A 13,086-nucleotide genomic window follows, 5' to 3' on the forward strand; every position below is an offset into this window, starting at 1 on the left:
CCTTCATGTACATATACACATGCCAAAACTTATCAAAAATTGTATCCTTTAAAAAAGTGCAGTTTGGGACTTCCCTGGGGGTCCAGTGGTTAAGACTCCATGCTTCCACTGCAGGGGGTGTAGGTTCCATCCCTGGTCAGGGAACTAAGATCCCATATGCCTCAGCATGGCCAAAAAAAAAAAAGAATGCAGTTTATTATATACTGATCACATCCCTAATAAGTTGGAGCTTTTTAATAGACAACTTTATTGAGTGGCTTACTATTTCTGGGAAATCTAAAGAAATCTTTCTTGACCTTTAAACTTAGGTAGGTTTGATTAGACTCTTCACTCAAACTTACAGGGATACATGACCTCTTATAGAAGTAAGGAATACTCATGTGGCTGCAGAGTAAATTTTAGGCAAGCCAATCACCAAAAGGTTTTTGCAAAAAAGATTTTTATCTAATGCCCACTTCCTCTTCTAAGTTATGCTAAAAATACATAGGTACATTAAAAATCCTTAAAACCTTGTACCTTTTCAAATCACACAATGTTCCTTTGGGATCCAAGCTCTTCTATTTGCTGCTGTCAACTCCCACCCACTCTCACACCCATCTCACTGGCATTCACTAAATCTACAAGCCTCCCTATTTTCTCTCTTTCACAAACATCAAGAAAGGGCTACAGGGATGCTAACCAGCCTTCTACTGAGATGAATTTTGAGTTCCTGAAGGCGAGGAAGTCCACATATACTTTCTTATTGCCTGAGAAAAGGAGACTACTATAGTTCTGTGCCAAGTAAGGGCACCAAGCAACTAGGGGAGAATCTTTTGGAGTCTTTTCCTTTCATAGACCAAAAATCACAGCTGATCGGGAGACAAAAAATAAAAAGAAGACAGCTTACCCATAGAGTAGAGGTTGTCAAAGCTCTGGTGCATGCGGATAATCTCATAGTAGAGTTCATCATAACTGCTGGGGGTGGGCAGGAATGTATCTCCATATGTGATAAACATATTAAATAGGTTCACAATCTAAAAAAGAAGCAAAAGCCCATATATAGACATCATACTATGAAGACTCAGAAGGGTATTATCAGTAGTGTGCTATATAGCCAGCTCTTACTGTCTTTCAAGAGCAGTTAAATTTTCAGCAATTTTGTTAGCTGGTTATTAAACAAAATCATTATTAAAAATTAACTTTTCTATAAAACTTACCATTCAATAAATTACATTAAAGTAATAATTACTGAAAACTCATCACTTTCTAATTATTTTCTACCTTTCCATATTATCAATCCCCTTGAAATTAATTTACACCTCTTATATCTGTGTGGTGGGAATATTATATAAGAGTGTGTGTTACCATTATTTCATGAAAGAGCCCAGGTTCTCCAAAGACACAGGTGAAAGTGGAAGCACTAGTAGGGAGATTCTGATCCAAAGGGAAAATAAAGGCCTGGTATCCTCCTATAGTTTAATCCTTAGAACACCAGCTCCTGTCTCAAACCAGCCCATTTTTGCCCTAGAGTATAGCTTCAGAAAAATAAACGTGTTTTTTTGCTACTCACCATAAGAGCTAATGTAAAAATGTTGTGCTTTGCCAAAAGTACAGTCTCATTTGACATAAGGAACTTCAACAAATTTATCAAGGCTTTAAAAAAAAGAAAAAAAAAAGGCATTGATAAGATAATCAAAGCATAATCAATAAAGTTAAATGAAAGTAGACTAGATCTAAAGAAATCCAAACAGGGCTAGAATGAGTATATCACAGCTACTAGGAAATTTTTAAAAGCAGGCAGAGCAGGTGTAGTTGAAGAAAACACTGACCTTCTCAAGTACATGTTTGCTTATCTGTCTATAGAAGGTTATAAAAAATCTACTTTTTACTTCTTAAATAGCAATTAAGCTCAGAAATCTGACTATAAAATGGACATTTCAGTGTTCCAAATTTACACCTGTATGCTGATTTCCCCATCAAATTTCCTCAGTTTATTGAGCGTCCCTTCTCACCCCAGGCTGCTAGCGTTTCAAGTCACCAAGTTTTAGCTGCATATCTGTTTCAAACATTACAGCTAAGAAGGACATCTTTCGAATCTAAATGATCAACAGACATACTATAGAACTTACTGGTTTAGTTCTGGATAAAAAAAGAGCTCATGAAGGGAAAAAAAGCCCTTAACTGTTCTAAATATTCAAATAAGAGTGCAACATGCTCTGTCCTCTCTTAACTGTGACAACATTTACTGAAAAGGTCCCCTTTTTGCCTTGTAATCTTTAATGAGGGGAGAGAGTGCCAAAACCCAAGCAATCTCAATCATGAGATTGACTGCTAAGTCCTAGTTAAACAGTACAGCTTTAAAGACATTTTTGCCAATAAATATTAAGCATAAAATAATTTAACCGCTGCCTTATACTCTTTCACCCAAGGCTATAAACTCAGTCCTGCTTTTGTGCCCACCATAGCCACTGCCACTGTACCTATCTCCCCTGTGTGATGGGGAATATAAAGGAGGGGTTCAGCGGCTACAAGTATTTGATGTTCCTTTTGTCTTCTCCCCATCAACCTGTCCTACTTCTACATATACACACACAAAAAAGGCTCGACCGCTCCTTTCCTAAAACCATACCTGCTTTTTTGTCAGCAGAGAAGTCCCTTCTCTTATCTGAGCTTTGTGTGAAGTTTACTACTCTTAGAAAAGAGATGTGAGCTTAGATTTAAAACAGCAGGGAATGGTGAGTAGGAGTAAGTCTCTCCAGACACTTGCTGCCTGCCATACAACACCCCTCACTCTCAACCCTCTAAAAGCACAGGTACAGTAAAGAAACAGCAGGCAAGGAAAAGTACAAGAGCTTGTCTACATTCTGTTTCTAAAGCCTGATTCTTCCCTTCAAACGGGGGGGGGGGGGGGGGGAAGCCTTGCTAGGGTTGAAGGAGGCAGGTATCCTCATTTATGAACTCTTCACCCTGACTCAAGTTCTCTGAGGTTTCCTAATGGAAAGGCAAATGATAGGCAGCTGGCTTTTTTGATGTTGTCTGTTAACAAGTGATCTACTGGACTGGACCTAAAAAAGCTCCACGGGAGGCCACTCTGGATCATACAATCTACTAAGCTCCTAGTAGGCCAGGAGCTCAGAGAATGAAGGGGACTAGCTAAAATCCACATAAAAATGACTAACCCATGGGGATTCCCTGGCAGTCCAGTGGTTAGAATTTGGCACTTTCACTGACATGGCCCAGGTTCAATCTCTGATTGGGTAACTAAGATCCTGCAAGCTGCAGCACGGCCAAGAAAAAGACTAACCCAGCCCAGATCTCTCAATGCGTAGGGGCTGCCCACACCACCCCCACTAACCCCAGAGCTTAGACAAGCCCTGTTAATAGATAAATCTTCTGACAGTAGGACTCCCTAAATTCACAGGAGACAAGAAAAAGGATGGGTAACACATGTGGCATTCTACAAAACATAATGGCTAGCTAGAGACAAAGTTGCTTTTGCACATATCCAATCAAGGAAGGCTTTTGTCCCAGGTACATGCAGCACAAAGATGCAGCCTCAGCAGTGGTTATGTGGTAATTAAGGGGTAGAAAACCTGGAGAAAAGGAAGTGAGCACAATGATTTATTGCTCCTCTGCTGGACTACAGCTAGCCTTGATCTCTGGGATTCAGAGCCAGGGATGACAAAATGATAAATATGAAGGGAGGAAGAGAGCAATTCTAGCACAGGCCAAGAGGTGGCCTGCGTTTCAATTGTCACCGATGTCAGCAGAGTCAAATAGTGTTGAGAAGGAGAGTCCAGCACTGCAATACTCCGAGAGTCTGTGTCAGGGAAACCTGCATTCTATCCCTGACAATTCAGGTCAGACCCCCTCCTTCTGAAAAAGCCAGGGTTTTCTTACCTGGAAGTCATCATTCTCCAGAGGGAATTTAAAAGGCAGCTAAAATGAACCAAGTACCCTTAAAATTGGCTCCCATGAGCCTCTGACATCAGGAACCATGATTCTTATTCGAGAAGGAATGTCCCAAATATCCCATAATATAACACTTTTTTCCTTCAACATCTTTCTGACTTAGCATTCTATCAACTGTTCAGTGTCCTATATACACATACATGGTCTTCTATCCTCTAACCCGATGTGATGGGAGTTAAAAATTTGTGAGGCTTCAACATAGTTGATTTTAAATTTTTAGAGCTAGAAAGGACCTTAGAGGTTATTTAATCCTACTCCCTCATTTTTGGATTCAAAAACAACCCCTGACCACCACCCCAACTAGTTAGTGACCAAGCAGGGACTAGAACCTGGTCTCCTGTTCAGTGTTCCTTCTTCCATTCCATTAAGATAAAAGCCTGCAGTCCATGGGGTTGTAAGAGTCCATGATGTCACTGCTTAGCAACCGAACAACAACAACAGACAAACAAAGGTGCTGAGAGTGAAAGTGAAGTCACTCAGTCGTGTCCGACCCTTTGGTACCCCATGGGCTACAGACTGCCAGGCTCCTCCATCCGTGGGATTTTCCAGGCAAGAATACTGGAGTGGTTTGCCAGTTCCTTCTCCAGAGGATCTTCCCGACCCAGGAATCAAACCCGGGTCTCCCACACTGCAGGCAGACTCTTTACCATCTGAGCTAGATGCAGTCAAATATTAAAACAGAAGGAAGCTCATGTATAAATGGTGTGCTTAAGATTTGCTAAGTATACTACCATCAATACTGTCCTAGAAGACTCTGGTTTATAACTTTCTCCACCTATTGGCTGCTCCAAGGTTATTTCCATCTACTTGGTGCTCTTCTTTTCTTGGTCCTCAGCTACTTATTATAGCACAACTGCTTAACACCTCATTATTACCTTTCTTCTATTCATTCTCAACACTAAAAAACTTCTAGTAGCTTTTCTCAGCAAAAAACACCTCAGCGGGCCCTCTATATCAGCTTTCATCTCTCCTCTTTATTTTTATTTTTAATTGTTTTTAAAAAAAAAAAACACATTTATTTGCCTATGCCAGTTCTTAGTTGCAGCATGCGGGATTTCTTAGTTGTGGCCTGCAAACTCTTAGTTCTGGTATGTGGGATCTAGCTCCCTGACGAGGGATGGAACCTGGGCCCCCTGCGTTGGGAGCTCAGAGTCTTAGCCACTGGACCGCCACAGAAGTCCCTCATCTCTCTTCTTTAAATCTCATCTTTCCTACATCTCTATCTCCCTTTCTCTGTTTCCTCTCTAGGATTTTTAAAAAATACTACTACTAATAATAAATGTCAACTAAAACTGTTCCTATTCCCCTCACTCTGGGTGTGTCCTTCAAAATTATGTACTGAACATAGACCATGATCAGATCTGAACTTCAAATGGAGCTGCTACTGCTGCTGCTAAGTCGCTTCAGTCGTGTCCGACTCTGTGCAACCCCATAGATGGCAGCCCACCAGGCTCCCCTGTCCCTGGGATTCTCTAGGCAAGAGTACTGGAGTGGGTTGCCATTTCCTTCTCCTCAAATGAAGCTAAGATCCCCTTTCTTTATGCAAAATCAGAACTGAAACAAACAAAAAAAACCTGAGTATAAGCAATTCATAGCCAGGTTTATTCATAAGCTATTATGATGCAGTGCTATGGACAGGGTTTAACTGCAGGGCAGAGAATAGCCGTGGGCCAGGGGCAGGTTAAGGACAGAAGAGAAATGGTACTCAGGATCTCGGTGCCAACACACAAGTAGCACAGAGCTCATGCTGGCCGATTCCTGCCTCACCACTCTCCAAACACACATTTTTAGAAAACCGCCCTCGATCCACTTGTTCACTTGGTGCCATTTGGGCACATGACCAGCCAAACTGTTCCAAGGACAGTCACAGAGGTAACAGTACATAGAGGGAAGAGTTAGGATAACTAAAAAAGACAAGGTATTGGTTGTATAAACATAAGATTATTAATTAGTCATATCTCTGTTAAGAGTTTGGTATCAAGCATGACACGTGTTGTAGTCATTGTGAAGATAAGCGGTGGAGCAGGATATACTTTTTTCTTTGTAATTTAACACTTTGGTTACCATGTTTCTAATTTTTAGGTAACAGTTTTAAAAGGAAGCAGGGGAGAAGAGACTAACACAAAATCTTCCTCAACAAAAATATGATCCTTAGTCTGAGGGATTTCCAAAGAAAAAGGGCCTATGTTATAGAAACTCAATACTGTGTAAACAGTTCTGCCCATTAGGCAAGCAATGGCTACCCATTCCACAAAACAGAATCGCACAGTTTATTGCAGAGTATCTTTTCAGATGAGGACAAGCTTGGTGGCTGAGACCCTCCAGGCCTTAACAGACAATTCTCACTGGCCCCAATCCTTCACAGCCCCAGGAACAGGCTGTCCCCAAACACCAATGCCAGATAGATATATCGTAGAGAGAAATGGATCATATCTTTCTGCTGAATGACACCTACTACAAGTCACTAACTATGCCAGAAGTTCACATCAAGTACAGTTGTTCCTCAGTATCCACAGTGGGGGTGGGGGGTGGGTAGGATTGGCTCCAGGACTTTCCCCCCAAATACCCAATTCCATAGAGTCTCAAGTCCTTTAAATAAAATGGTATAGTTACCTACACACATCTTCCTATATAGTTTAAACCAACTCTAGGTTGCTTACAATGCAATACCTAATACAATGTAAAAGCCATGTAAATAGTTGCTGGCATACAGCAAATTCATGTTCTGCTCTTTGGAAATTTCTGGAATTTTTTTTCCCAAATATTTTTGATCTGTGGTTGGCTGAACCCGTGGATGCAGAACCCATGGATATAGAGGGAAAACTGTATCTCAAATCTTCCTCTTTTCTACTGCACTCCACTTGAGAGCTTAAAAAGAGATACCTAACTACAGAAATCATCTCCCCCAAACTGCATTCATCTCTTTTCAAAGGGAGAAACACAAAAGTCATAAATGGCAAGGGAAGTAACATCTATTAGGTATATGCTAGATGGTAGGCATTATGTAAAGCACTTAAAGTACATCACTCTCACTGAAACCTAGTAAGTATCCCATGAAGGAGCTAATAACGGTCCCAATTAACAGATGACCAAATTAAAATTCAGAAAGATTTAATAAGTTATCCAAAGTCACATAGCTAATTGAAGATAAATTACATTAACAGCAACATACCAGGATGGTCCATGAACTCCCCTTGCTGAGATTTATGAAACTGTACTGGTTCCTCCTAAACTTCACTTAAAAAAACATTTGTTGAAGGTTGAGGAACAAGCTATCTAGGACCAATACTTGTATTTGCCATCCAAAACTATAACTTTATGCCACCCAAAACTGTAACTTTAATCAGAGTTCCACTAACCAGCACCTCACACATCCAAGTGATCAAAAGAAAAATCTTGTAAGTTCATCTCTCTTTTAAGCATCTCAGAATTTTACTCCACTGACCTAAAGACACTTTAACCTGCACAGTCTCAAAAACAAGAAGTGAAAAGCAAGGACTCGAGTATTTTTGCACCCATGTTTATAACAGCATTATTTACAATAGCCAAAAGGTGGAAGCAATACAAGAATCCATTGACACATGAATAGATAAACAAAACGTGAAAGACACAATCAGAAAATTACTTGAGCTAATCAGTGAATTTAGTAAAATTACAGGATACCAAATCAATATACAGAAATCCCTTGCACTAACAGTGACAAATCAGAAAGAGAAATTAAGGAATCAATTCCATTCACCATTGCAATAAAAAAAATTAAAATACCTAGGAATAAATCTACCTAAGGAGACAGAAGAGCTGTATACAGAAAACTATAAGACACTGATGAAAGAAATCAAAGATGACATAAACAGATGGAGAGATATACCAAGCTCCTAGATTGGAAGAATTAATATTGTGAAAATGACTATACTACCCAGAGCAAACTACAGATTCAATGCAATCCCTATCAAATTACCAATGGCATTTTTCACAGAACTAGAACAAAAATTTCACAATTCACATGGAAATACAAAAGACCCTGAATAGCCAAAGCGTTCTTGAGAAAGAAGAATGGAACTGGAGGAATCAACCTCTTGACTTCAGACTATATACTACAAAGCTACAGTCATCAAGACAGTATGGTACTGGCACAAAAACAGAATATAGACCAATGGAACAGGATAGAAAGCCCAGAGATAAATCCATGCACCTATGGGCACCTTATCTTTGACAAAGGAGGCAAGAATATACAATGGATAAAACACAGTCTCTTCAATAAGTGGTGCCGGAAAACTAGACAGTTTCATGTAAAAGAATGAAATTTGAACACTTTCTAACACCATACACAAATATAAACTCAAAATGGGTTAAAGACCTAAATGTAAGACCAGAAACGAAAATTCTTAGAGGAGAACATAGGCAGAATACTCTTTGACATAAACCACAGCAAGATCCTCTATGACCCACCTAATAGCAGAACAGAAATAAAAACAAAAATAAATGGGATCTAATTAAACTTAAAAGCTTTTGCACAGCAAAGGAAACCATAAACAAGATGAAAAGACAACCCTTAGAATAAGAGAAAACAATTTCAAATGAAGCAGCTGACAAAGGAGTAATCTCCAAAATATATAAGCAGCTCAGGCAGCTCAATATCAGAAAACAAACAACCCAAAAAATGGGCCTAAATAGACCTAAATAGACATTTCTCCAAAAAGACATACAGATGGGTAATAAACACATAAAAAAGTGCTCAACATTGCTTATTATTAGAGAAATGCAATCAAAACTACAATGAGGTATCACCTCAAACCAGTCAGACTGGCAATCATCAAAAAATCTACAAACAATAAATGTTGGAGAGGATGTGGGAAAAAGGCCATATGACCCAGCAATCCCACTACCAGGCATATTCCCTGAGAAAACCACAATTCTAGAAGATACATGTACCCCAGTGTTCACTGCAGCACTACTTACAATAACCAGGACATGGATGCAACCTAGATGTCTATTAACAGACGAATGGATAAAGAAGTTGTAGTACATATATACAATGGAATATTACTCAACCATAAAAAGGAACGAATTTGAGTCAGTTCTAGTGAGGTGGATGAACCTAGAGCCTGTTATACAGAGTGAAGTAAGTCAGAAAGAGGAAAACAAATATCATATATTAATGCATATATATGGAATCTAGGGCTCCCCAGGTAGCTCAGCTGGTAAAGAATCCACCTGCAATGCAGGAGACCCTGGTTCGGTTCCTGGGTTGGGAAGTTACCCTGGAGAAGGGATAGGCTACCCACGCCAGTATTCTTGGGCTTCCCTGATGGCTCAGATGGTAAAGAATTCGCCTGCAATGCAGGAGACCTGAGTTCGATCCCTGGGTTGGGAAGATCCCCTGGAGGAGGACATGACAACCCACTCCAGTATTCTGGCCTGGAGAATCCCCATGGACAGAGAAGCCTGATGGGCTACGGTCCATGGGGTCAGAAAGAGTCGAACATGACTAAGCAACCAAGCACACATATATGGAATCTAGAAAAATATACTAATGAACCTATTTGTAGAGCAATAACAGAGATGCAGACATAGAGAAAGAATTGTAGACACAGGTGAGTAAGGAGAGGCTGGGATGAACTGAGAGAGCAGCACTGATACCACATGTAAAACAGACACCAGTGGGAATTTGCTATATGACACAGGAAGCTCAACCTGGTTCTCTGTGACAACCTAGAGGGGCAGGATGGGCTGAGAGGAGGGAGGGAGTTCAAGAGGGTGGAGATATATGTATACCTATGGCTGATTCATGTTGATGTATGGCAGAAACCAATACAACATTATAAACCAATTACTTTCCAATTAAAAAATAATTTTTTTTTTTTAAATGTGGAATGCAAACTAGTACAGCCACTATGGAGAACAGTGTGGAGATTCCTTAAAAAACTGGAAATAGAACTGCCTTATGATCCAGCAATCCCACTGCTGGGCATACACACTGAGGAAACCAGAATTGAAAGAGATACGTGTACCCCAATGTTCATCGCAGCACTGTATATAATAGCCAGGACATGGAAGCAACCTAGATGTCCATCAGCAGATGAATGGATAAGAAAGCTATGGTATACATACACAATGGAGTATTACTCAGCCATTAAAAAGAATACATTTGAATCAGTTCTAATGAGGTGGATGAAACTGGAGCCTATTATACAGAGTGAAGTAAGCCAGAAAGAAAAAATACCAATACAGTATACTAACGCATATATATGGAATTTAGAAAGATGGTAACAATAACCCTGTATACAAGACAGCAAAAGAGACACTGATGTATAGAACAGTCTTTTGGACTCTGTGGGAGAGGGAGAGGGTGAGATGATTTGGGAGAATGGCATTGAAATATGTATAATATCATATATGAAACGAGTCACCAGTCCAGGTTCAATGCACGATACTGGATGCTTGGGGCTGGTGCACTGGGACGACCCAGAGGGATGGTATGGGGAGGGAGGAGGGAGGAGGGTTCAGGATGGGGAACACGTGTATGCCTGTGGTGGATTTATTTTGATATATGGCAGAACCAATACAATACTGTAAAGTTCAAAAATAAAATAAAATTTTTAAAAATTAAAAAATAAATAAATAAATAAATAATAGATTTTTAAAAATGTGGTATACAGTGGAATATTACTCAGCCTGAAAAAGGAAATTCTGCCACATGCTAAAACATAGGTGAAACATGAAGACACTATGCTAAGTGAAAAAAGTCAGTCACAGAAGGACAAATACCACATGACTCAATTTACATGCAGGACGTAGAGAAATCAAATTCATAGAGACAGGAAGCAGATTGGTGGTTGCTAGAGGTGTAGACAGGGAGGAATACAGGCTTACTGTTTAATAGATACAATTTCAGTCTAAGAAAACTTTTAAAATTCTGGAGACGGAAGGAAGAGATGGTTGCCCAACAATATGAATGTACTTAATGCCACTGAGCTTACACTTAAAATGATAAAATTTTATGTATGTTTTACCAATTGAAAAACAAGAGGCCAATATTTTTCTTTCCACAGACATTAGCATGAGCCCTGCAAATACTCCATCCCAACTTTCTGTAACCTCAGCATAACTGATGGGCTGAAATTTACATCATGGTACACAGTACTGAGTACAGAGCCAAACATACAAAAGTGTTTTGATGGGAAAATAAAAGGCACCCAATATACTCAATCAACAGAGAGTCATGAACACTTGAGCAAGAATACAAATTCAAAATGAGCACTGCACAGCCTTCAAGACAATACCACGGCAGTTTTCAGAATAATCATCAAAGCTGATAGTCAAAGCTAACAACACACTGAAGTACAGTTGATCCTTGAACAACTTGGGTTTGAACTGTGTGGGTCCACTTATACTTAGATTTTTAAAAATAAATGTATACTATGTTACTATATGATCTGTGGTTGGTCAAATCCACAGATGTGAGACTGCTGGTAGGAAGTGCAGACTGTAAAGTTATAGGTAAATTTTTGACAAGGTTGGAGTGGGGGGCTGGGTATAAGCACCTCAAAACCTCAACTTCTTTAAGGGTCAACTATTCTAACAATATTCTAGGAAATCCTTGGGGATACTGGGTTTGACTCCTAAATCTTTTTTATTCCTACTAAAGGAGGATCCAGATCCCTGGCTTCAAATACTCTTAAACTGCACTGAGTGAAAAATAGAGAAGTTATGTCAGTGAAACATCTGAGGTATTCCACTACACATTCAACAAGTTTAAGTTGTAAGGAAGTGGGTGCTCCATACACATTTGTTTCTTCACTGGAAAGTCCACCAAGCACTTTGAAAACTTAAGTGTCTGGATTCGCTTTCAGGAACTATAAACTAGCTGCAACTGCTGCCTCTTTACTTCCCTGATGGCTCAGTTGGTAAAGAATCTGCCTCCAATGCAGGAGAACCCAGTTTGACTCCTAGGCCAAGAAGATCTGCTGGAGAAGGGATAGGCTACCCACTCCAGTATCCCTGAGCTTCCCTTGTAGCTTAGCTGGTAAAGAATCCGCCTGCAATGTGGGAGACCTGGGTTCGATCCCTGAGTTGGGAAGATTCCTCTGGAGAAGGGAAAGGCTACACACTCTATTATTCTGGCCTGGATGTTGCCTCTTTGACTCTGTACTAGAGGCAAGTGTCAGTCTCCTACTTAGCTCTCCAGGTTTCTTTCCTTGGAGAGTATTGTGCATCAAATATGGCAGCAGGATGCAGAAGTTCTGACTTTTCTGTATGCAAACACAAGTAGAACAAAGGATAGTGCACAGGTTCTGGAAAGTTGAGCCAGGAATGGGTACTCTGACAGTTCCCTGCGTCCCAAGTGAATTCACAGAGGCAAAAGCAGCCAATCTGTTTTTTAAATGTGAAGATTTCAATAGCACCCACCTGAGAATCCTGCTGTCCGACACAAGGCCACCTCACTGCACAAGGAACCTTGTTCACAGAGCTGTTCCTAGCATTAATATACCCGACACAATGAAGACTTTCCCAGACTTTTTCTATTCTACTTTGAATTTAAGTGGAGGAAAAGAAGGTAGCAAGCAGCAAACCATGTTGTCGTGTAGAAGCGTGGAGTGAATAATGGATATGGGAACTTCTCCAGAACTAAAACCTCTCCCCACATTGAGGTAAACCAGGTGCAGAGAGGAACAAGCCAACCACGGGAAGACACAATTAAGTGGTAGCTCAGCGCCTGCCTCAGAGAAGCAGAGGGGAGGTTTAATTACAAAACCAAGTGAATGACATTTAAATAAGATTAAAAACAGGAAGGAGGCAGAGAGCAGAGCACAAATAAATGTCTCTGAAGAATCAGGTCAGAGAGAGCAGTCTCTGTGAACAGCTTTTACCTGCTATGAAGACAAAGACATAGAAAGCAAAGACAAGACTAAGCCAGGCCCTATTTTGTGGCCTGGCATGGAGTTAGGATGAGAGGCCACAGATCCCAAGGCAAAACCTGATCATTAGGGAAAATGGGTAACTTCACAGTGACCAATAGAAGAGAAATACTTAGAACCTCACTAGCTTAGGACAGACATAGAAGAACTCAAAGGACAGGCTACAAATAGCACTAGTATGAAGAAGAACTAAAGAGCCTCTTGATAAAAGTGAAAG

At 40.2% G+C, this 13,086-nt stretch overlaps 1 protein-coding gene across 7 annotated transcripts in view; it reads right to left on the reverse strand.

The window, feature by feature from the left end:
• ARMH3 (armadillo like helical domain containing 3) overlaps positions 1-13,086 on the reverse strand; it is a 177,780-nt gene that overhangs the window by 102,509 nt on the left and 62,185 nt on the right. For all 7 annotated transcript variants that reach the window (XR_009733794.1, XM_061403220.1, XM_061403215.1 and 4 more), the window contains 2 exons: positions 1,550-1,632; positions 887-1,013 (listed from right to left, as the gene is read on the reverse strand). Coding sequence is in view for 6 of the 7 variants with exons in the window: in XM_061403220.1 (XP_061259204.1) it covers positions 887-1,013; positions 1,550-1,632 (210 nt within the window). In the remaining variant the exon portion in view is untranslated. The remainder of the gene's footprint in view (positions 1-886; positions 1,014-1,549; positions 1,633-13,086) is intronic.

This window comes from Bos javanicus, chromosome 26, assembly GCF_032452875.1.
Source record: "Bos javanicus breed banteng chromosome 26, ARS-OSU_banteng_1.0, whole genome shotgun sequence".
In the NCBI taxonomy this organism is placed as follows: domain Eukaryota; kingdom Metazoa; phylum Chordata; class Mammalia; order Artiodactyla; family Bovidae; genus Bos; species Bos javanicus.